Genomic DNA, 26,067 nt, shown 5'->3' with positions numbered 1-26,067 from the left:
CGCACGTTTACTTTTTACTAGGAATCCTATCCGTAGTGTTTGCAGCTATTTCCATCGACTTCAATCTACTGTAGCATCGAAGAAATCTCGATGAACATTTCAATTGGTCCTATCTGCTTTGATCGATTCTCTTCATCGACTTTCTCTTTCGTTAATAACTCAGCTGCAAAACCTTTCCCTGTTTTATTTGACGTTTTGGACGCTAGATAAGAACCTCCTTTATCAAACTATGTGGTAGAATTAACGCGAAATCTGTTTGCATAGCAGTGGTTATGAAAAGAGAAAGTGAAATGTTAATCGAGAAATGCTCGAGCGAATAGTAGGAAATCAAATCCAACAAAAGTACACTGAGCTAAAAAATCAGATGCACATCGTGCGTAATCTAAATGGAATTTTAGATGTGTCGCCCCCCTCGGCTTAAATCAATAATTGTGATACAAGCGTTCACAACAATATGGAAAACATTGACCTCACTTATTGATCGGCATAGAGCTCCAAAACCGGTAGAAATTCCAAATTCCTAATACCAACATGCATTGATTATTTCGAGGCGTATTCTTATAGTAATTTAAAGTTGAAAGTTTAATCGATATTTTTCCTCTATTTTGTATTATTATATTACGAAATACTCTTACATTACAAATAAGATTCCATTCTGCGGTAGTGAAATTGGGCAGCTAATTAAGCCACTAACCAAACTTCACTGAGTACTTTAAACCTATGCTTAGGTTCGTCACAATGTTTACTTCTTCTTTTTCTTTCCGGCGTAGGTGTCCACTGGAACTGGTGCATTGTGCACTTTTTGGGAAATTTTATTAATATAGTAGAGAGCAGCGACGGAAAACAAGACACTGAAAGTGAAGAAACAGTTCACACGATTGGTACTTTCGAATAAGAATATAATAGATATCTTACCAAGTGGTGGCACAAACACGGTGAACCATACCGCAGGCAAACAGCGATCCGATCAAGCAGAAAGCTACCTCCGGGAACAGCTTTGCCTGGAATCCTTTACCGAGAACGACTGCCTCCAGGTTGGAAACGGCCTGGAATCGAGAGATTTCCGATTGAACTTTAAGCAAATGTAAAGCAAGAAAATACTCACCGTCAGCGATAGAATGAACAACCACGATCCCAGGTATCCTCCGAAGATTGTCGCTATTTGTGACGATGCAATCAGAGGTTTGTACATTTGCATCGCCGAGAAAATCAGTACTGCTGTGACCGAAGCCAGTACCAGTGAAACCGAGGTTGGAACGGCTGTGCAATCGGAAGAAGACAAAATTTGGCATGAATTTCCAGCACACTAAAAGCCGGCTTCTTGCAAAACTATAGTTATCATGATGTGATTGAATTTCTCACAGGAAAATCAATCCACCCTGAAAACTTACCCATGATTTCGAATGTGGTGATATTTCTATCAGATTTAAATGCAATTTAACAGTATTTTATCGCTATTCTTAATTGTAATGGAAAATTTACCGATAGTCAAAACATTGAAAAAATACAATTTGCTTGACGTGGACTAAACGTCTACCAGCGAGTGTCACTGGTATTGGAGCTGGGTACGGATAACTCATCAGTGGGTGCAACTTGAATGCAGTGACATCAACTACCCAAGGCACGAACCTGCATGGCAAAAATATATGTACTCAGAACAGATTGAATTAAATGACTTGAGAATAATTTTATGATTTAATTAAGGTGCCTTAGTATAAAAATGAAAACAATTAATTATTCCTGAAACACCTAAACTTATTTTTTATGCAATGTCTTGGTCCATCAGAAATTATTGCAGTTCGCCATTTTTGTTAAGGTACACTCACAGCTTCACTTCAACCCACCGAAGACTCGATGGTGTGTGTTATCAATTCCGTCAAATGCATTTGAAAACAATCTCAGCCTCGTGTGCAGCAGTGTGCGTGCCAGAGTTATCACACGAAACGTCAAGTGGCATTTTTCTCCTGTCTGTTCAAGTCCGACTACATTCAGGTGAAAAGGCAGAGTGAAAACCAAAACATTGTCGCGACCTGGTGGCACAGCAATTTTTTTCCTCAAATTTCTTCCTTATCTAGTTTGAACGAGTGTCCGAAAATATGATTCCCAGAAAGTGAAACGTACCGTGCGGGAGATTCCGTTTGTTTCATGTTTCTCTGCAGGAAGTTTAACGAGATCGATAAAATGTTGGGAAGACTGTCGGAAGTTCTGCAGAGTGCAGCTGATGTGGTAAGTGCCGTGCCGAGAAGATTGCAGTATTTCTTCCATTTCAGGATGCGTCATTGCCTCGTCGCCAATCGCATGATAAAAATGTTGCGAAGCTGCATTGCTAATAATTGGCACAAAGTGAGCCGGCGAGAATAATTGAGGAACAGCCCCCGAAACAGGTGTGCCTCTTCAGTGGTGCGACTGTACTATGTGTGTTTATGGTTCACGCTTTGCCAAAGTGCGATTATGTAATGGAGTGTATCGATGTTATGGTTTAAAATGCATGCTTTTGTTTACAATTTGCAAGGGAGGAAAATTGAGGTGGAATTTCAATATTGGTAAAGGAAAAAACAACGATTAATCTCTTTTTCAGTTGTTAATCAAAATGTGTATTCAGATATTGAACTTAATAAACATTTAAAGAGGCTTATCAAGTCAGAATATTTTCATTTTAGAACATGTTCAAGAAGATTTAAAATCAATTCACATTAGGTTAAACAAAATGTATGCGGCTGTAAGATGAAAGTTTTATATATGGTTGGACGGATCCCAACAAACAATTTTAGCTGCAGCTTAGCTTATACAGGCAAAAAATAGCTGCATAAGGCAAACTTTGGCTGTATAAGCTAATCTGCAGCTAAAATTGTTTGTTGGGATATCCTGAAATTTGATTGGTGTTAATCCACCACTAATCTCTTCGAAAAAATTAGATCGATTGATTAGAAAACAGCCGACGGTGCGTAGAATCTATTTCCTTAGAGCACCGCCACAGGAGTCTCTAAAACGCTGTACAGACTGGAGAGTAATAACATGTTATAACGGTTGTCAAATAATTGCAACACAGAAACCACCACCATGATAGCGCTATAACATGTTATAACTCTGTAGTCTGAACGTACTATAATCAACCCAAGTAACATTTTAAGTTTTATGAAATACTACAAAGCAACTGTAAAACAACATTCATAAAACCCTGGTCAAGGCTATTTTGTCATTAATGCATCCACCAAAACCTCATTAAGACTAGAATATGTCTAGTTGGCCCACCCTGGAGAAGGTCCTGAAGGGTGTATTCTCGAAGCTTTTCAAAATTCATTTACTTCAAAAGGCTGTATGACGAACGCATTGAGAACCATTTGAAAGCTACACAGCAAAAAAATAATTTTGATATCACGTCAAAGTGGATGCACTACAATCATGTCGAAAATATGGTGTAATATTACTTGCTAAAAAGGACAAAATTATCATTAATACAATGCATGAACTGACATTACGCTGCTTTTACTGCATTTGTTTATTTATATGGTCATAAAAATTACATGAAATTTTCGACATGATTGTAGTGCATCCACTTTGATGTGATATCAAAATTATTTTTTTGCTGTGTACAACAAAAGCTATTTAGCAACAATAAAAACCCTTTCCGAGCCATTTCCCCTAGCCGCTTGCTAAATCCACTAGGAAAGAATTAATCAAGATAGAAAAGGATTTATGAATCGGATCTTATCAAAATAATTAAAATAGAAACTGATGGTATAAAAATCTTGTTGAATATTCAAATTTATCACAATAGTTCTCATTAAGTGGCCTAGTTTTAGGTGCCTTATTAAATGTTATGCGAAATGTACGTGAAAACATCGAAAAAAAATACGTCCGCCCTCGTAAAACGTCGATTTGACTAATTATTTTACAATGAAAAAAAAATTATTCTTCAGATCGAGGTAGGCCGAGTTTTTTTTTATGATTTTCGCATTTAAATGTTTGCTCATTGCTAAATTTTGTTGAAGAATTCGTCGCCAGGCTACACAGAGGACAATTCCGTCGAAGCGGACAAACGATCGGAGGAAACTTCGAGACTCGCGTCACCGTGGAAGAGAATAAAAGAAAACCGATCTACAAACTACGTGTGCTTTATTCGATAGCATAACTTGGAATGGAACAGAAACACTTTACGCGCGTAACTTCTTCGCCGTTTAATGGCACCGGTCAACAACTTATGTTTTCTCTCTCGTGCAGTGTTGCCATAAAGCAGATATCGCCAATCTCACTTCGCCAATACTCCTCCTCGATATGTTCTTTATCCATCGCCTTCCTTAGTCTGCAACCACCAATCCAACAGCTTCCGAAAATCTCTGCAACTTGATGTTCCCCAGCGGCTATGTTAACATATCCGCCTTCATTTCTTCCGAGCTGCAGTATTGAAGTTCAATGACACCTTTCTCTACCAGATCCTTCGCAAAATGGATGCGAGTATCTATGTGCTTCGATCAACGCGACACATGGTCAGTTTGAGCGAAGTCGCCTCTGGTTGATGCGCCTGAAAATCGTCCAACAGTCGTCGTAGCCAAAGTAATTCCTTACACGCCTCCGACAATGCTGCGTATTCCGCTTCCATGCTTGAAAGGGCAACGCTAGTTTGTTTGCGGCTTACCCAACACACTGTAGCGGCCCCTAGCTGGAACAAATAGCCTGTAGTCGATTTCCTGTCTGCGACATCTCCACTCCAATCAGAGTCGCAGTATCCGTGCAGCGTAACTGGATCCTTTCTCCCACTTGTCAGCTTCCGCTTGTACTTGCTCGTCTTCATCATATATCGCACGACTCGCTTGAGTTCATTCCAGTCCACTTCTGTTGGTTCACTGGTCTGCCTACTGAAGATCGTCACGCTTGCTGTTATGTCCGGGCGGGTATTGAGTCCTATGTACAACAGCGCACCGAGCAGGCTGCGGTAGCGATTGTTGTTTGGCAGCTTGTCACTTCCCTCGCGGTTTTTGTAGTAACCTACGTCGAGCGGATACTTTGAGCCCTTGGCATGCTCTAAGCAAAATTGTGCTGCTACCTTCCTGATGTAAGCCTGCTGGTCTAGACTAAAGAATCCATCCTCGTCTCTAAAGGGTGATACGGTCAAAATTTGGTCAATGGAAAACGCGTGTAAATCGGTGAAATCGTTTATTTAAAAAATCAAATTTAATTTCTTTTTCAAGTTCAATTAGTATAAAATTCAGGAAAAATATTCAGTTAGGCTTCCGCTTTTCCAAATCCGAATTGCCGGGCCTTACGCTTGACCCCTGCCATCAGATTTTGTACAGCCACCTTGTCCACCTTCTTCGCCGCAGAAAGCCAGTTTGCCTTGAACTGCTGCTCGCCCTTAGCAGTTTTTTTGGTCTTCTTTAGGTTCCGCTTGACAATAGCCCAGTATTTCTCAATTGGGCGGAGCTCTGGTGTGTTGGGAGGGTTCTTGTCCTTGTGAACCACCTGCACGTTGTTGGCGGCGTACCACTCCATGGCCTTTTTACCGTAATGGCAAGATGCCAAATCCGGCCAAAACAGTACGGAACAACCGTGTTTCTTCAGGAAAGGCAGCAGACGTTTATTCAAACACTCTTTCACGTAAATTTCTTGGTTGACAGTCCCGGAAGCTATGAAAATGCTGCTTTTCAAGCCACAGATATTTCTATACGAACTTTGACAGTTTCATGTGCTTGAAAACATCTGCTACCTTTCCCCTTCCTTTTGCCGTATAAAACTCCTGTCCCGGAAGCTGCTTGTAGTCGGCTTTGACGTAGGTTTCGTCGTCCATTACCACGCAGTCAAACTTCGTCAGCATCGTCGTGTACAGCCTCCGGGATCGCGCTTTGGCCGTCGTATTTTGTTTATCATCGCGATTTGGAGTCACTACCTTCTTGTAAGTCGATAGTCCGGCTCGTTTTTTGGCTCGATGCACGGTTGTAGACGATACACCCAGCTTATTTGCGGCATCTCGGAGAGAGAGGTTAGGGTTTCGCTTGAAACTACCGGCAACTCTCTTTGTCGTCTCAGCGGCTTCCGGTTTTCGATTTCCCCCCGATCCAGACTTCCTGGCTGTCGACAAACGTTCCCCAAACACTTTAATTACATTTGTAACGGTTGATTTGGCAACTTTTAGCGATTTTGCCAACTTTGCGTGCGAGTAGCTCGGATTTTCGCGATGCGCGAGCAAAATTTTGATACGCTGCTCTTCTTGCTTGGACGGCATTTTGACAACTGAAGAGTGAATTCCAAAATCAAAATAGGAGCAACATTCTACACACACACACCTTCAAAATGAGGGGTGTTCAGGTTTTTTAAATGCAAAATTGAAAGAAATACGTCAAGTTGATATTGACCAAATTTCGACCGTATCACCCTTTAGTTACTCGCATACCCAAAAAAAACATTATCTCCCTCAATAAAGTCAACTCAATGTTCTTCTTGAGGGCTGTCTCCAGTCTGGTGATCTCTCGAACGTCCGTGCTGGCGACGACCATATCGTCAACGTATATTATCAGGTACGTTCGTACTCCATCAGCTGTCACTATGGTGTACAAACATGGGTCAGTCTTTGATTGCGTGAACCCATAGGCGATCAGCAATCCGTGAATCATGTCATTCCAGACACGCGCACTCTGTTTCAGACCATATAAACTTATTTCCAGCTTACAAACTTTCTTCTCATTGCCACGCTGCACGAAACCCGGCGGCTGCTGCATGTAAATTTCTTCGGCTAACTTACCATGCAGGTACGCGGACTTAACATCCAAGTGATGCACCGTCATGTGCGTGTGGTCCTCTACTGACAGCAAGACTCTCAACGTTGTTTGACTCGCCACTGGTGAAAATACCTCACTATAGTCGACGCCGTACTGCAGCGTATATCCCTGCGCGACTAGACGTGCCTTAAAACGGGTAACATTTCCCTCACTGTCCTCTTTGCGGCGATAAACCCACTTACAACCGATTGGTTTACGCCCGGCCGGTAGATCCACTAGCTTCCACGTCTTATTCCTGATCAACGATTCGAATTCTTCACGCATAGCTTCTATCCACAAATCATGTTCGGGACCGGCGACCGCCTCATTGTAGCTGGTCGGTTCTGCTTCAACAGCCATCGCAATATCCACCACGTAAAGCGTTGAGCCGTGGCGGCAAGATTCCCCGGGTAGAGCGCTTCCCGGCACCACTGCTTCCACTAGTGGCTTGCTCTTCTTCTGCTTCGGCGTTGCCTTCCTCGGATTTTTCTTGCTCGTCCTGAAAAGAACGCCGATTCTCGTCCTGCTCCTCCTGAAGCTTGCTCTCCAAATTCGTTAGTCCTGGCCAGTTCAATTCTGCTACGCTTGATCCACAGCAACCGCTCTGCTCGCTCGACGACGATTCGTTCTTCTGCTCGATGAAGCTGACATCACGACTGATAATAACGCTGTCATCTTCCGGATCCAGGAATCGATAGGCCTTTCGATCCTCGCAATAGCCTACGAACACCAACTTCCGGCTCTTTGCATCGAACTTAACACGCTTTACCGCAGAAACATGAACGTATGCCACTGACCCAAACACACGAAGATGCTTCAAATTCGGTTTCACACCAAACCATTTCTCGTACGGTGTACGATCCACAGAACGTGACGGCAGACGGTTTTGCAAGTAAGTTGCCGTCATAACCGCCTCTCCCCAATATTTCTTCGCTAGGCCGGCGTCCAGCAGCATACATGACGCCATCTCCTGCAAGGTCCGGTTCTTACGTTCCGCGACGCCGTTTTGCTGGGGGCAGTACGGTGCGGTGCGGTTACCTGCGACTGGATACCCTCATGATCGTAGAGCTCTTTCAATTCCCGATTGATGAATTCCCCTCCTCCGTCTGACCGTATGACGCAAGGCGGCCTTCCGAATCGGGTTTTCACATGGGCTACATATCGTTTAACGCACCCCGCCTCATCCAGCTTCTTCCGGAGCAAGAACACCACACAGTAACGGCTGAAATCGTCGGTCAACGTCAGAATATACCGACAGCCTCCTGGTGTTACATTCGCCATTGGACCACATACGTCTGTGTGTACCAGGTCCAAGACACGGTTCGACTTATGCTCTGACGCTTTGGGAAAAGAAATTCGAGGTAATTTACCTTGTAGGCACGGTTCGCAAACCTGCCGAATGCCGCAATCTTGAATGTCGACTCCATCCGAAAGCTCCTTGGCACGTTCCAGCATGGCTGGGTCTCGATGTCCCATCCGCCTGTGCCAGGTGTGCTGGCAGTTCTTCAGGTGCTGCAACGCTCTTCCCAGATGGAAATAAAAATTTCTCAGCCATTTCTATCCAGAATTACTGTCACTATTTCGTTTCCACACAACCACTCGCGCTATGCTATCGATCTTCGACGACACCTCGATCGTCTCACACACACTATTGCAATCAAAACTCTTTTGCTGCTTTTGCTACGCCACGAACGCCGCACGCTGCCGATGAACCGAAACCGGCTTTTGCTCGTGTCAAAACGATCACGCCAAAACGCACACCAACGCCGAAGCACTATCTTCTGCACCGACGCCGTCGGCAGCGTTGCCAGTATTCCACATTTTTAGTCATCTTGCCAGATACACTAATAAAAAAAAATCCAAACTTGCTACTTTAATTATTAAAGGCCATCAACGTTGGACTTTATTGGAATTTTAAGGTAATTCTGAAAATAGTTCACAGTGAAGTGTGAGGCGAATTCGTTGTGTAATCAAAGGAGAACTTCAAGCTAATTCTGAGTAGAGTTCCATCCATCTTTTTGGCCTTCGTGGTCGTGCGGCGTCCTCCATTGTTCAGGCGTATTGTGTGTGCCACGAAGTAAGGGTTCGATTCCCGCTCCAGCCGGTGCAAAATTTGACACCCTGATAATTTCCCTACTGATCTACTGGGTGTGGTGTGTTGTCCGTTGTTTAGTGTTAAATACTCAGTCTGTACAACCTCTGGTTGAAGGCGGTTTCAAATGTCTTCTCAACTCTGTTGACAATTGCATGGAGATTTTGTGAATATAGGAAATACAATCCGGAAGAGAAATCATAGAAAATTCTTATGATGAAACTTAAGGAGTATGCTGATACGAATGGTAGGAAAAATTTCAATGGATTTGCTGTCCAATGTTTGTATGGAGATTCATTTTAATAAAATTTTAAGACATTTTAACGGAATTATGCGCAATTTCTGGGAGACTTTCAAGGCCATTTTGGCAAAGTACTTGAGTACTTAGGAAATACTGAAGAGGATTTAAAAATAATTCTAACCTTACCAAGGAAATTATTAAGAATATTTTAAGAATTTCATAAGGAAAACTGGACAAAGGGGAATCCAGGGAATTGTGGAATTGTAGAGTAATGTATAAGATATTAAAAAAGTTAATGCTATGCATTCTGCTATGAATGTTACTGGAAAAGATTATTTTAGGGGAATCCAGAAAATAAGTATGATGAAATTTTAGGATCATTCAAATGGAATTCAAACAAAAGGGCAAAGATATCCTGTGAAGAGTTCCAAATAAATTCAGACTAACAAAAATTTTAGAATCATTCAAATGGAACTAAAAAAAAGGGCGAAGATATCCTGTGAAGAGTTCCAAGTAAAGTCAGACTAACAAAAAACTTCATGATCTGGGACCCAGGAAAAATAGAAATTCCGGAATTTATAATCATTTGAAGATCCTGAGACTTCAAAAATGACGCTATCAGACTTTCATTTTAGTAATATAATAAAATTATTCTTTGGCATAACATTATTCGTAATGGTTAGGCGCGAATAGTACAGTTACCTGTAGTTTAGGTAAAATTTGTGTGAGTACCACGATGTTGGGCTTTGATTCCCATTTCAGCCAGGTGAATTTTGCTTCAAAATAAAATTGCCTATTGGGTGTTGTGTGTTGTATTGAATTAAATTGTAAATCTGATCAACCTCAGGATAATATTAGAATTATTTAGAACTAATAAAATCTTTATATTCTGGTACTGCATCAAATCGTAAGGACTACATCGACTTTAAAAAAAAACCATCCCATCAAATTTGCGTAATTCTTTGCTTCTCATTTTTTTTAAAAAAGTTATATTTTAAAAAACAATTCTAAAAATATTTTCCGCAGTATTTTACCCACATTTAATTCAATTTTTGAACTGCTGCGTAGTTGATATTTAAACTTTTTGGCCACAATCGTCAATAATTTCCAAGTTTTGGATGATTTAGCAATGCTAACAAGTTATTTGCTTTATATAATTTATTTAAACTAGTAATTCATAACGATTCTAGTACTTCAAATAAATTCCAGATGATTATACTGACCAATTTTTACGGAAGATTGGCACATCACTTTGATTACAATAGCATTATGTTAAAACAGGATATTTTGGAACATTCCAGATTTTTCCAGATTTTATATTTTAGCTGGTCCAGATTTTGCTGAAAATGACCTGGCAACGCTGGCCGTCGGTCACCATCCAAATGGCGGAACCCGGAAATTACTCGTTCGCTTCTGATTTTCGTTTTTCGCACAGCTCTTCTTCCAATTCTCTGGGCCCATAACCTGTTGAAGAATTCGTCACCAGGCTACACAGAGGACAATTCCGTCGAAGCGGACAAACGATCGGAGGAAACTTCGAGACTCGCGTCACCGTGGAAACGGCGTAACTTCTTCGCCGTTTAACGGCACCGGTCAACAACTTATGTTTTCTCTCTCGTGCAGTGTTGCCATAAAGCAGATATCGCCAATAAATTTACCAAAAATATAGTTATATCCAAGGAACTAAAGATTGAAAATCGAAGATTGTAAAAAACAAGCAAACTAATTGTATCATGGCGGTGGCATAAAAGTTGATTTGCGTGGGTCATTTGTGAAAAAGTTGTTTTGCTTTCAAGAAATCCTTAACAAATTCATAAGGTTTTAAAATGGCTTTTATGAAGAAAACTTACAGCCTGAATTGTATTTATCTAAAGCCATTTTGCTTGATCCTAACCCGTTCAGATTTATGGCAGCATTTATGGAGGCAAAGTTGCCTGCAAAAAGTTAAACGTCAAAGTTTGTTTATCTTTCGATATTTAGTTGCACTGTGCGATCCAGGGTTCTTCCCGGCAGTTTTCTCCGATGGATTGGGAGCAGTTACTCAGATAGTTTGCGATACTGTTTTGCAACATTTCGCATTTCGAACCGAAAAAGATCCCCTTCTTCTGAATGGTTACAGAAGTGCCCCATCCAACGATGCAGGGATGTACGCTTGAATGAAATTTTCGAAGTGTTGATTCTTTCGCCGAAAATAATCACTGCTATGGATTGGAAACCAGCTAATCTCCGCTAACTAACAGTTTCAGTGGTTTGCTGTCGGTTGTTATTTCGATTGTCATCTATTCGCAAAATTTGAAGAAGGCTGGTATGTTTTTCAACTTTCGACAATGTTTTATGAATTCGAGGGCCCGCTCACTTTACTCTTCTCCGCCATATGGTCAGTCGTTGATGATGTGCTGGTTCTCCTAAAGAAGTAAATTTTGTTGAAATCGACTTGAATTTTTCATCCTACTACGTCTATCCTTCGAGATTTCCTTGTAATGGCTTCTATTAACTATGAGGAACCACCTTTTAAGCTCAATTTGTAAACCGAGTAATTGGGGAGTTTAAATATGATGCACTTTAAAAAGCCTAAAAAGCAACAATAAATGCTTTTTGCTCTAATGCAAAATCTAATGGTTTTATGGATGCTTTAATAATGATAGAACACGTTTATAAAGTATTTTATCAAGACATTAATAAACAATTGCTAATGACGGATGTGCTTGAATTACAGAGCAGTTTTAAGGAGGGATTGAGAACTGTTTTAAATTTATTTTTAAAACAAGACAGTTTTTGACTTTCTTGCCAGACTATAAAAGGTTTTTAAAACAAAAAGCTGAATTACTAAGCAGGAATGTTTTACACTTTGAAATGCTGTATTTAAACTAAATGGTTTGTTCATTGCCGTCATAAAACCATCATAAATCAGAGTGGATGCCAAATGGTTACTGAATTGTTACTTGGGCCCGAAGAAACGTGCTCAACTTTTTGGCTCAGCTCTGGTTCTATCCTCGGTCCCAAGCTAATCGATGCACCCCTCGAAACATAGGAAAATCCACGAACCCCTCATTTTGTCTGTCAAACTTTCATAGCGAATCAAAACAAACATAGTGTAGTACTAGATTTTCGACTACAATGGGGTAAGCTTATAGATGTACTTGGGACCAATAGGCTTGTCAAGTAGTGAGTCAATTTACAATCGTTAGTTTCCACCGGTTGGTTGAAGGGTGTTTGAGTGTGTCGAACATTGTTTTTGATGTCTGACTTACCCCCTGACCAGCTAGTGTTCGTGGGACAATAACCAAAAATCGAGCCAAAAATTACGTTTCCTGATACCCAGGAATCTGGTCAGGTTTCCCGGGAAAGAGCTATTGTTTACTAAATGTATGTCAGATAAGCATTTAGGCTAAACAATAAGCCACAACTGGGTGAATCTTCTGGGAGAATGAGGAAAAAAATGCTGGAGCAAATTGAAAAAACTTCCGGAAAGTTCCTAGAAAAACAAAAAAAAACATAACTACGTGATATCCTACGAAGACACATCCAGAGGAATCCAGAAGCTCTTGAGAAGCGATTCGAAGAAATTTCCGAGGTTTATCGACAAATAATTTCCATGGAAGTCAGTAAAAACTTCTGGGAAAAGTCAAGAGCCACTTCCAGAAGAAGCCTTTAGGAGATTTCAGGGAGAATTTGGAAACAAATTCTAGAGTAAGTTGGAATAATCTTTCGAGATAAGGTAGAAGACGCTTCCGAAGAGATCGAAAATACTTCCTATAAAATCGGAAGCTATTTCTAGGACAAATCTGAAGGGTCTTAGACGAAGCTTCCAGAAAAATTCGAAAACAAATGGAAAATCAGGAGAAAGTTCGAACAGAATTTAAAAAATGGATGGAAGTATAAAAAAAAAACTTCCTGGAAAAGCTGATAGAAGCTTTCTGGAAAAAAAACTGGGAAAAGCTTCCTAGAGAAACTCAAAGAAACTTGCCGGGGTGTTCAAAAAAAATCTGGAGAAGGTTGGAAGAATCTTCAGGAAGGAAGTCAAAAGAAAGTTGGGAGATACTTTCGGGAGAAGCCAAAAAGATTTCTGGGAGATGTTGGATGAAACTTCTGGGAAAATCGGAAATATCTTCCAGGAATAATTGGAAGAGTCTTGCAGGAGATAACGGAAGATTCCTCCAGGTAAGATCAGAAGAAACTTCTGGAGGAAGTCAGAACTTTCTGATGAATCCATAATGATTTCCTGCAGAATCTTCCGAGTGAAATCGAAAATAACTTCCGTTAGAGGATGAAATAAATTTAAAAAAACACGAGAAACTTCTGGGAGAAGTCTGATGAAGTATCCGGGAAGACAGGTGAAACTTCCGAGAAAGGCCGGAAACACTTCCGGGGAAGTTGAAAGACAATTCCTGGAGAAGCCACCAGAAGTCGGATGAAATTGCCATGGACCGCTCAACAGAAGTTCAAAAATGCACATACTGTTTTCACTGGATCAAAGTTTTTCTCGGATCCCTGGTATTCTCGAAAAACTGATAGAGCAGGATTCCCTAGTGGAAAAAAAAATAGCCGGAAAATGCAAACTATCAGCTACTGAGGAATGCTGAACAAGGGCCTTTGGACTTAAAGTAACTTTTCCACTCAATCGCAATAGGACAAACAGATAAAAAAAAATAATCCTGGTACTATAAATCTCGCGAAAGGAGATTTCGTGATGAACCACATTGACACCCAAGTAACACAAATGCATAGAATTATGTTGAGTAAACTGCTATATAATCAAAACCAGTCAGAAAATGGTTATAAAATCTGTTAAATAGCATGTGTGTTGCTTTGGAATCAACACCAGGAAGCGAAAGTACGCGACTTACTGCATCATCAACAGTGCCACCGCTTCTCTTCAACGATATTTCTCAATGGTTATCATGGTATTCTCCAGGGTTTTTTGTCACTAACTGGGATGACCGAAGCTGATTTCATCATAAATCACGGCTTCCTTTGCGTCTGGTGAATTCCAATGTGAAGTTATTATCTAGTTTGTGTCGTCATCACCGGAACTCAACGGGCTGGATTGGATCGACATGTTCAACATGTAGTGGATTTCATTCGATGATATCTGCACGCAGTCTAGTCTCACAACAGTATCCAAGCCATGTTTAAAACCGGAAGATTTAGCATTGTAAAGACTGCAGTGTCGTTGGGCCTCTGATTTCCACTATCGCAGCTCGGTATGCGTCACCAAATGGAGTTAGCATCAGCGTCTCGACATATAACTCCTACAAAATAGTTTATCTCGCTAAACTCTATCTCTCGTTTAACAACGGCTCTTGCCACTCTTCCTTACGACTATCTACTAATAATATCTTTCATCTTCGTCAACAGCTCGCACCACCACCAACCGCACTCCAGGACTTCAACTACCACTACAAGTTGGTAAAGAACTTCTACGTTGCCGAAAAGACATTGCCAAAAATTCACATCAATGACACAAACATTCCGCTGCATCTGGAGCAAATGCTCCAGATCCTGATTCGCGAAGAGCAAGAAGTCAAAGCCGCACTGCGCAAAAGTGAATTCATGGAGGCAACGCAAGCAGAAACCGGAGAATCATCCAACGACAGCCAAACCGATACGATTCCCGACGCAGAATGCATGGAGTTCGTGCTGAACAACCGGCCTCTGGATGTTCTGGTCGAACTGGCAGCCAACGATACTCCTCCGGGGGCTCGTTTGGTTATACTGAACTGGATTAGACGGCTTCTGTCCTGCATGAAGGATCCTCCCCTGGGACATGCAAGCCTATTTCAACCGGTACAGAAATTGGTGGAGCTGTGCAATGGGACCATTGCATCGCCGTACGAGCGGGAGGAAATTCTGTTCCTCGAAACCGTAGCGGGTTTAGTTCGGAAGGAGCCGATCTTGGCGAATCTATTCCTGAAATCTCATCACCATTCCGCACAAATGCTGGCCAGCTGGAAGGGACTTTCCATCACGAAGACTCCGGTCAACAATCCATTGTTTCAAAGCACAAAAATCGAATACGATTCCAGGCGGATTTCTCTGGTAAGGGAGGAGCAGGCAAGTGAGGAAGGTGGCGGTGAGGAAGGGACTTCAGCGGCAATAGTTATTCCCAACTTAGGTGAGGAGAGAGTGGCCGAAGCCAAATGTGACTGTGATGATGAGGAACATTTCGTTCTGTTTGATGCCATTGTAAGCTACTTGGATAGTGCAGTAAGTAGAGAAGGTTGATTGAGCGTAGCTTTTAGTGGTTTCGCTAACTTGGTGAAACATTTACAGGACAGTACAATAATAGTTCGAGCATGCGAAGGGATCCTAATACTGGCGTCTCTTCCGACGCTGAACAAATCTTGTAGCGCAATTCGGAATAGCCTAAGTCGGTTTAGCACAATGATCGCCGACCGGTTGGCTGCCCACTGTCAACAGATTCCGGAGGATATGGATACCGGAGATATTGAAGATGCTATCGTATCGTGGGGCTTGATTCCGAGAGATAGCGAACAACCGCACTTCATTGGTAGGTATCAGTTGACTTCCTTTCTCTGTTGGTTGGATTACTGTGACTGTCTGCTGAAGGAGAGCCCAGTGATGGCCCCCGAATTGGGGGAGTTGATTAGAAGTCAACTGTTGATCAGTTATATCGAACCCGGTTTGCTGGGAAACTATGCTCCGTTCATGCTAGTGCTAACAGCAAAGATTATCAAAAAGACGCAGTCCCGAGCACTGTTGGACGGTAAGATTGCAAATCCAGGGCTTGTATTATTTACTAATAATAACTACTTTCAGAAATTGCTAATTGGCTTATCGGTGAAGGAGAGATCACGGATATTAACGGAACTGACTGTCTTCTAACCATACTAATCGAGAATGCTCACGAGAACTCGGACATTCTACTGCAAACGCTGCAATTCGTAGAAGTAATCCAACTCTGATTGAAAAACTTTTTCCTTGAACATCAAATGACATGATCCTTATTTTTAGTCCCTGCTGGACAACCCACACGAGAAAATCCTTCATGGGATGCTCTTCTTCTACATCAACAACCGAGGGTATTATGACAGCAACACACAAACCATCGAATCCTGGTCCGACGAAGAAGACAACCGTGAGCGACGAAGAGGAAGCGCCGAAGGCCCCATCAAGTCTCGAACCCTCGCTCCTAACAACATTCTCAAAGTGATTAACAAGTATGAGCTTTTACTCTTTGAAAACTTAAAAAAAAATCATAACGACTCATCTTTCCAGCTTCCTGCTCCTCCTGCCGCGACACATCATGAACGACGCGGCCGGAATCTGCTACGAAGAGTACATGCAGGATGCCAGTCGACACTATCAAACCTGGATCAACAAAACCTACGGTTTCCACTGGCCAGTGGAGGCTGTTTGGCCCGAAAGCCCCTCCAGTTCACCGACCAGCGAGGTACCCACACTGGGAACCCTCCCAACCAAGCCCAAATTCAAAACCAAGTCCGACTTGAACGAAGTTCAATGTGGCGACAGTGGAATATCCGAGGAGAGCTTCTACGAGGGTCCGCTGCTCAAACTTCTCTTTTCCCATGTCAAACAAATGAACACCCAACCGTACGAGCTGAACCTGGCCGTCATAGCGATCCTGTCCAAGCTGGCCCTCTTCCCTCATCCGTACCTACACGAAATTCTCCTGAGCCCGGAGATACCCGTGGCACCGGGAGCCACTACGCTATGGTCTGTGATGCAATTCCTTGCTCGACAGCTGCTAACCGAAATCCCAAGGGTGGAAAATTTCCAGGACAGGATCAACGACACCGGGAAGCGTCTGCTTTCGAATCCTCCTTTGTATCATAAGGATTGCGAGCATGAACCTTCCCCTGCACAGGAAGAGGAAGAGGAGATCAACGATCCGCTGTTCGAGTCGATCGTTGTGCTGGAAGAGTTCTGCAAGGAACTGGCAGCGATTGCCTTCGTCAAGTATCACCATGCAACGGAATAAATTTTGCTGGAACAGGTTACTCGCCGTCAGAATTGTGCATTGAAAAACAACAAATACATAGATTAGCTGAATTTTAATTTCTAATTTTAAAACAAAATCTTTTAGCCGTGTTGAGCTCGTAGCGTGAATTTATTTCCTACTCTGCAATAGTTTAAGTATTGTAAACCTTACTAAGTAAATGCATTCGTACTATAAAATATTGTTCGTAAGATACATGAAAGTGATATCAATATAAGCATTATCTAGTCGCATGACTTTAAGAATTTTGGCAATCAGAAAGAAAAGAAAGTCATGCATTTGGTCGATAATTTCCCATAGGACGTTAAAAACACTTCACTCACTCATGTATCCTGCTCACCTTCAGTGGTGTAAAGGGCCAACGTGAAATACTTCCTTACTGGATGGCTGTTCGCTTTTTCTTTACCTGGGCCCTGCCCAAGTTACATTGGAAGCTTTATAGAGGTTTGATGGCATTCTGCAAGTCTAAATCACGATTTGTTGCGGTGCTTGCTCATTGTTCGAAGTTCGTCCACTTTTCCTCTTACGTCTTTGGAAGCAAACAACTAGTGGAGATGTCGGTGGAAAAACGATGCGTATTACTACCACAAATTCGGAATAGTGGACTATATCGAGAAGGAGCGGATAAAGGACGAAGAGAAGGCCAAGCGGCTGGCGCTGCCGAAGAAAAAATAATTGGCAGGAGCAGGGAGTTCAGGGCACGGATGAAAGCGGAAGCTAAACTCAAGTCGTCTCCAAGGAAGAGTAAGAATAGCATAGCATAGCATAGCATAGCATATGCGATTGTACAAATCGTGGGTGGCTATATAATGGTCAACTAATACGTTTTGCAGAAAATATCGAGTGTTGACGCAGAAAATATCACTTGGGATTAGTGATTTTCCCCACACGAAAATAAAATCTACAATACAAGCATCGCATTATACACCTGGCCACATCCTTACAATCGCAGGGGAAGGGAGGGAAAGTTAATCCAACATCTAGTTAAGAAGGTGCAGGGAACCCATACTACCTTCATAGGTGTCACAGGAAGGAAAGAGTTGTGTTAGTGGGAGGGTGAATGATTTGGCAACTCTATTCGTCAATATAGAGCATTTGATAAATCAGTGACAAAAAATAAAATATAAATAGATAAAATGGAAAGATCTCCATACTTATGAATATTGTAGGTGGACAAAAAGGCGAACTAAGAGGTGGACGCCTGAGCTTTTCCACATTTATATCGCTGTGAAGCAGCTGTAAACTCTAGAGGGAATTTAATTATCAGAACATTCCAGATTGAACCCAGGCCTGCTTACCACTACACCACCGGTGCCGCTGTGCTGTTTCATTATCGGTCACTCGAAATCAGCAGCAGTATGCTTCACTTCAAGAAAAACCTACTAAAATGCGTTTGCTCAGTCGTAATAATCTAATCAGATTGTAGCTGAAAGACTAAGGAATCTGGGATCAAGAAGCTGTGTTGTATTTTCAACAAAATATTAGTAATGACTCTTTATGAAATCTAAGGGTAACTATGGAATGGTAAATAAATTTAGAACTCACTTGTTTTCCATTTTGCGTCAAAATCCGTTCGAAATAGAGAGGTAAAGTGCGGGTTGTGCTTAGTAGGCTGAAAATTAGATCAGAACCCTACCTAACAACATTTCGGAATTTAAACCGGTATCCAATTTGGTTGGTCACGCCCTAATAAACAATTATGCATCGATCCTGCTCCAGTTTGCACTTCTCTAGAGCAGCTATGGGTCAAAATAACGACGCCTCGTAGATCAATACACTGAAAATATTTTTTCGTTAATTCGCTCACGCTCATTTCGTATCAATGGGTTTCGTAGATATCACATATTTTTCGTATATTGTGCGAAACATTTGTATTGCATATTATCAGGCATGATGCTAACATTACGCTTAGTTCGTGAAATACAAGAACTGAATTTCGTACGGACGTAAACACTGCATACGAAAATCATTCGTTGATTCGTGAAACTACAAAACTATTCCTTCACCTACGAAAATCATTCGTGCATTCTTGCATTGGACGCTCATTATTATTACGAACCAATTCGTGTGTGGTACAGAGTGTGTGACAGCTAGAAGAACATATTCGTGAGTGGAAGTTTTTCGATTCGTTCAACATCATCATGGACTGTGGAAGTGTTGTGTTGTTTTGTTTTGCCCGATCACCGGCGTTGATGCCGCTTTGCAGCTGCAGCAAACTAAATCCATCATCCAACGGAATACGTACCACGGAGGAGCAAAAATGGCTCAAGCTGGGAGTCCCGTCTTAAGATATGGCCATATTGGCACTGACGATCAACAGATGCAACCAACTGCGTTTTCATCGAGGACTATCGAGAAGTTCACGGTCCCTGATGAGGTGAGTAATTTACCATCGTTTTGCAATTTGTAGTGGAACTAATCCTAATTTTCTTCTATATCCACAGCCTGTCAATCGTTGCCCGTGATTTTTTTTGGTGGACATAGACCGCATAGAGATCTTGGACACAGCCTACTCAACAAATCCCCAAGGTCATCGCATAGATATCGTTGCAGGCTGGATACTTTAACGAGACCGTTTCACTGACTGGTCGGGAAGGCGTTAGTCTGTTCATCGGAGACATGCTGCGCTGCGGTGCCTTAGGATATGGTCTTTGGTGCATGCTCCGGTTTTTAGAAGCTATTGGTGCAGAGTGAAGGAGCCACCATGTGATGAATTTATTTTAAATATTCAATATTCAATTCAATAAAGTTTTTATTATGACTTCCAAAAATGACAGTTTTCTTTTCCAGAGAAATGTTCGTGACTCTTTGTATTGCTTTTCGTAAAATTTTATCATATTTTTGTGAGTATACGGATGATTCGTAATATTTTCGTTCCTTCTAATTATTCACACGAATATATCCGTCCTTAGTTTAAAAAATATTCGTACCGAGTATGGCAACGCTTCGTTAAATACACGAATGTTAGGAAGTGAATGATTTTGGAAATTTTAACGAAACAAGTTTCTTAGCATGTACGAAAACTTTTCGTTGCAGAAAACAACGAAATAATTCGTGAAACAAACAAACGCTTTCGTTATATAAACTAAATTTTATTTTCAGTGTAAGTATTGGCGCTATGTATCTACCTCCAGACCGAAAATCTGATTCGGCCCATGTGTGTTGTGAATGGGTGCGATATCCTACGCAGGTGTGGAAGCTGCCTTCCTGCACATTCGGTTGCCGTCAATGGATGGCAATCGATGTCCGTCGGTGATTGGCACCATGGTGGGTATATAAATGGTGATACAGCTTTGTTACTATATAGGCGAGGAGGTCGCGGGGGGGGGGGGGGGAATGCGGTTTTAGAGCAAATTGTAAACAAACTCGGTCGCTGTCCCATACAAAAATCCAACATGGCTGAATCACGAATTTGACACATTAGAACACCTATATGTAGCCACCTTGATTGGCACTAGATTGCGGAACAGAGACCGACGTTAAATAAAGGAAATAAGAAGAAGAAGAAGAATAAGAGATCTGATTCGAACAGCATTGAAAACCACATCAGTTCGATTGGTACCGTGTTCTCTCGACTAGAACAAAACGGTTCCATCAACCTATCTGTTCCTGTTCGCTACGATAACCTCCCTGTTGATGTACATGAGCTCGACTTTCGTAGAGCAGATTTCGTCGCGCTGAGTCACTCGCTTGCCCAGGCAGATTGGCAGTTCCTTGACACGTGTTCATCTATTGATGAAGCCGTCAACTACTTCGCTGAGGTCGTCGGCCAGGCAATAACTGATTCTGTCCCATTGAGGAGACCCTCTCCCAAACCCGTATGGTCCAATGCTCGACTACGGAATTTGAAGCGTCTGAGATTGAAGGCCCTCCGTAAATACTGTCGTACTCGTAACCCATTCACCAAAAGATTATTTTCAACAGCGAGCAACGAATATCGCACATATAACCGCATTCTTTACAAGAGCTACACAAGGCGTGTGCAGGCTAATTTACGGCTTAATCCAAAGCAGTTCTGGTCATTCGTGAATACCAAACGAAACGAGGATGGGCTTACAGTCGAAATTCACCTGGGTGAGAATCGCCACCAATTCCCTAGAGAAATGTAATCTTCTGGCAGAACATTTCAAAAGCATTTTCAATGACACTACGGCTTCGTTGTCCCAAGTTGCCAAAGCGGTGAGGGACACTCCCAGTGATGCTCTTAATTTTTCGATTAACTCGGTTACAGTAGACCTCGTCGAATCCACCATCAAGAAGCTGAAATTTTCTAAAGCTGCTGGCCCTGACGGGATCCCCTCAAACATCCTGAAGCGATGCTGTACAGAGCTTACAACACCGCTTTCGAAGCTGTTCAATATTTCATTACAGCAGGGGGAGTTCCCTACGCGTTGGAAATCGGCATTCATGTTCCCGATCTACAAGAAAGGAGACAAGAGAAACGTCTAAAATTACCGAGGGATCACCGGGAATCACATCACTCAGTGCCTGCTCTAAAGTTTTCGAAATCATCATCAACGACGCATTATTCTCTAGCTGCAGAAATTACATTTCTCCGGACCAACACGGTTTTTATCTCAAGAGATCAGTTTCAACAAATCTAGCTCCGTTCATTTCTTTATGTCTTCGGAGTATGGAAGCTGGAGCGCAGGTGGACGTTGTATATACAGATCTTAAGGCTGCATTCGACCGGGTTGACCACTCCATACTGCTAGCTAAATTTCAAAAACTCGGTGTATCCTCGGGTTTAACTCGTTGGTTCAAGTCCTATCTGACCAATCGGGAACTTTTTGTTAGAATCGGATCAAAGCAATCGGACTATTTTACAAACAGCTCCGGTGTTCCTCAAGGTAGCAACTTGGGACCATTGCTGTTCTCGATTTTTGTGAATGACCGGACTGATCCTCCCAACTGGTTGTCGATCGTTCTACGCGGATGATGTGAAGATCTATTTGATTGTTCGTAGCTTCGCCGATTGCTTGCGGTTTCAGCACCTAATCGATACTTTCGAAGAGTGGTGCTCAAGAAACTATCTCACGTTGAATGTACAAAAATGTAATATTATCTCATTTCATCGCAAGCTGAAACCAGTGGCATTCAACTATACGATAAATCAACAACTTCTGCAACGTGTGGACAATGTTCGTGACCTAGGAATCACCCTGGACTGTGCCTTAACATTCAAGCTTCATTACTCGGGCATCGTTGCGAAAGCTAACAGGCAACTCGGGTTCATTTTCAAGATCACTGACGAGTTTCGCGATCCTGCCTGTCTAAAAGCTCTTTACTGCTCTCTAGTGCGATCGATCTTGGAATTCAACTCGGTAGTATGGTGAACGTATCAAGCAGTTTGGATAGCGAGGATTGAATATGTTCAAAGGAAATTTGTTCGGTATGCCTTGCGTCACCTTCGTCTCCAAGGAAGAGTAAGAATAATTCATAAACTATGTCCCTCTTAAATTATTTAATGATTCTCGGCTCCGTGGAGTCCTTTTGGACATTTGAGCCTAACAAATAAATCATGGTCTACGGAAACCTCATAAAACCATGGTTGGTAAAATTCCTATCGACTTGTTTTATTTCCTTAGTGTGACATCTCAATCATGAGCCCCTAGGTCTGCCTCTGCTGCGATATTCTGCTGGGTTTCAATCCGATGGTTGCTTACAGATTTCGTTTCCACACCTTCGGAGTATATGTAGATATCGGCCCTCACCACGAACCACCTTTGAGTTCGGACGCGCTTTCACAGCGTTCTTGTATATATTTTACCATTCAAACTTTATTTTATTTTTCATATCTTTTAATACTGACCCGTGCGTGAGCCCCGCGTTAGCATTTTCAAGTAGTAAATTTTTACTTTTTTTTATCACCCGACGCGAGTGCAATGAAGTGCGGAATCGTGAATTGCGTGCAAAATGACAATCGTTTCCTATGGCACTGCCATGGTGCCTGAAATCGGACTTTCCACGCAGCTTGCGTAGGCGCACAGCGGAATCATGAAGAAATTTTGCGGACCTTCATGCTGCCTCTTTGCCAAGACTGTCAGGAAAAGTTCACCGCTGAACTTAACATGAAGGAACTTTCCAAAATATCACGGAAAACATCGGACATACATTGGCAGCAAACCACAAACTCCTCATGAATTTCAAAAGCCTAAGCGCGACTCATGACGAAACGCTCGACCACATTGATAAAATGCTTGTCGACGTAAAACAAGCCATTTCCAACCTCGCCAGCAGCAACAACAACAACAACAACAACAACAACAACAACAACAACAACAACAACAACAACAACAACAACAACAACAACAACAACAACAACAACAACAACAACAACAACAACAACAACAACAACAACAACAACAACAACAACAACAACAACAACAACAACAACAACAACAACAACAACAACAACAACAACAACAACAACAACAACAACAACAACAACAACAACAACAACAACAACAACAACAACAACAACAACAACAACAACAACAACAACAACAACAACAACAACAACAACAACAACAACAACAACAACAACAACAACAACAACAACAACAACAACAACAACAACAACAACAACAACAACAACAACAACAACAACAACAACAACAACAACAACAACAACAACAACAACAACAACAACAACAACAACAACAACAACAACAACAACAACAACAACAACAACAACAACAACAACAACAACAACAACAACAACAACAACAACAACAACAACAACAACAACAACAACAACAACAACAACAACAACAACAACAACAACAACAACAACAACAACAACAACAACAACAACAACAACAACAACAACAACAACAACAACAACAACAACAACAACAACAACAACAACAACAACAACAACAACAACAACAACAACAACAACAACAACAACAACAACAACAACAACAACAACAACAACAACAACAACAACAACAACAACAACAACAACAACAACAACAACAACAACAACAACAACAACAACAACAACAACAACAACAACAACAACAACAACAACAACAACAACAACAACAACAACAACAACAACAACAACAACAACAACAACAACAACAACAACAACAACAACAACAACAACAACAACAACAACAACAACAACAACAACAACAACAACAACAACAACAACAACAACAACAACAACAACAACAACAACAACAACAACAACAACAACAACAACAACAACAACAACAACAACAACAACAACAACAACAACAACAACAACAACAACAACAACAACAACAACAACAACAACAACAACAACAACAACAACAACAACAACAACAACAACAACAACAACAACAACAACAACAACAACAACAACAACAACAACAACAACAACAACAACAACAACAACAACAACAACAACAACAACAACAACAACAACAAAAACAACAACAACAACAACAACAACAACAACAACAACAACAACAACAACAACAACAACAACAACAACAACAACAACAACAACAACAACAACAACAACAACAACAACAACAACAACAACAACAACAACAACAACAACAACAACAACAACAACAACAACAACAACAACAACAACAACAACAACAACAACAACAACAACAACAACAACAACAACAACAACAACAACAACAACAACAACAACAACAACAACAACAACAACAACAACAACAACAACAACAACAACAACAACAACAACAACAACAACAACAACAACAACAACAACAACAACAAAAATTCATTAACTTCGAAAAAGGGGAAACGATTCACCCTTATCGCGCCGAAAGGCCAACCGGACATGAACACCCTCCAATCCTGGACCCAATGCGTCCGCCTATAGTCAGACTCACGGAACAGTCTGCAATTGGCGATCGACGCTTTTTGAAGGCACGGCTGCGGGACCCCAAAATTATGGACATTGTGCGGACTTATCTTTCATACTTGCACGACCAGCCACCTTCAGTATGTATTCGCGGAATCACTAAAACTAGTGCAACTTTAATGCTGGCAGCAGATTTACGCGAAATTTTCCTGGACGTTCACGAAGAACTCGGAATTCCACGCACCGACGCTTTGGCAGACCTGAATTCACACCGCGCGTTCCTATTTAGTGAACGCACACATCGACTGCAGCAAACTAGGGAGGTCGCTCGCAAATTTTACAGTCCTCCAAATTTTCAACGGCACTGACGCACTCTACTAAAGGAAGTAACGACGACTATTCCCATGCAAGGGAATTATTATTATCGAATGACGACACTCTACATGAGGTAGACCCTGCTAATGTAAGTAATACTGACCCTCCAAAAATCTTTTCACTTCCTCAACAGAATGCGACTGAAATTTTGGTGGCAAAATTTCAATCGCATGAAAAGCCCAGCTAAAATGAAAGAAATCCACCAGAACATTCTATCTTCTTCTTTTCAAATAATTCTTGGAACTGAAACAAGCTGGGACGAAAGCGTCAGAAGCGAAGAAATTTTTGGAAACAATTTTAATGTATTCCGGCACGACAGGAATTTTCAACTCTGTAATAAAAAGTCTGGTGGTGGAGTGCTCATTGCCATCAATGCTGACTTTACTTCTGAAGAAATCATAACAAATAAATAAGCTCAAGGAATTCGAAAATGTCTGGGTCAAAGCACTTATTGCCGGTGAAATACACATTTTTTCTTTTGTCTATTTTCCACCTAAACATGCCCACAAGCAGTCTTTTGAACTATTTTTTTCAAATTGTTGAAACTATAATGTCAAATATGGAACCAGAAGTAAAACTGCATATTTATGGCGACTTCAATCAACGAAACGCAGACTTTATTACAGACATTGAAAATTAATCATTTTTACTCCCGGTCATAGGTGAAGACGAAACATTGCAATTATCATTCGACAAAAAAAAATCAACAAAACTCATATTTAGACCTTTTATTTACAAATTGTACTGAAGACTTCTGTGTGGATACATCATTAGCACCTTTATGGAAAA

At 41.4% G+C, this 26,067-nt stretch overlaps 2 protein-coding genes across 2 annotated transcripts; one reads left to right on the top strand and one right to left on the bottom strand.

Moving 5' to 3' along the window:
* Positions 1 to 599: 599 nt before the first annotated feature.
* LOC135717221 (protein KRTCAP2 homolog) lies at positions 600 to 1,492 on the bottom strand. The gene is made up of 4 exons (XM_065239206.1): positions 1,392 to 1,492; positions 1,106 to 1,260; positions 916 to 1,046; positions 600 to 851 (listed from the first exon to the last, which is right to left on the bottom strand). The coding sequence occupies exons 1-4, from the start codon at positions 1,393 to 1,395 to the stop codon at positions 743 to 745; spliced, it is 399 nt and encodes a 132-aa protein (XP_065095278.1). The 5' UTR covers positions 1,396 to 1,492; the 3' UTR covers positions 600 to 742.
* A 491-nt stretch (positions 1,493 to 1,983) lies between these two features.
* Positions 1,984 to 17,299, top strand: LOC135717214 (FHF complex subunit HOOK interacting protein 2A-like). Its single transcript, XM_065239193.1, has 6 exons — positions 1,984 to 2,226; positions 14,444 to 15,292; positions 15,359 to 15,812; positions 15,866 to 15,996; positions 16,061 to 16,266; positions 16,325 to 17,299. The coding sequence occupies exons 1-6, from the start codon at positions 2,146 to 2,148 to the stop codon at positions 17,046 to 17,048; spliced, it is 2,445 nt and encodes an 814-aa protein (XP_065095265.1). The 5' UTR covers positions 1,984 to 2,145; the 3' UTR covers positions 17,049 to 17,299.
* Positions 17,300 to 26,067: the final 8,768 nt, after the last annotated feature.

Source organism: Ochlerotatus camptorhynchus, unplaced genomic scaffold, assembly GCF_037179485.1.
Source record: "Ochlerotatus camptorhynchus isolate MF236.1 unplaced genomic scaffold, CSIRO-AGI_Acam_v1.1 ptg000006l, whole genome shotgun sequence".
Lineage (NCBI taxonomy): Eukaryota > Metazoa > Arthropoda > Insecta > Diptera > Culicidae > Ochlerotatus > Ochlerotatus camptorhynchus.
The sequence above is the reverse complement of the archived record's forward strand: the minus strand, read 5'-3'. Positions and strand labels throughout refer to the sequence as shown.

Coding starts and splice junctions, on each gene's coding strand:
- LOC135717214 (XM_065239193.1), top strand. CDS start 2,146: ATGTTTCTCTGCAGGAAGTTTAACGAGATCGATAAAATGTTGGGAAGA. Junction 15,293..15,358: donor TAAGCTACTTGGATAGTGCA/GTAAGTAGAGAA, acceptor AAACATTTACAG/GACAGTACAATAATAGTTCG. Junction 15,813..15,865: donor GTCCCGAGCACTGTTGGACG/GTAAGATTGCAA, acceptor AACTACTTTCAG/AAATTGCTAATTGGCTTATC.
- LOC135717221 (XM_065239206.1), bottom strand. Junction 1,047..1,105: donor TGTTCATTCTATCGCTGACG/GTGAGTATTTTC, acceptor TCTCGATTCCAG/GCCGTTTCCAACCTGGAGGC. Junction 852..915: donor CGTGTTTGTGCCACCACTTG/GTAAGATATCTA, acceptor CTTCACTTTCAG/TGTCTTGTTTTCCGTCGCTG.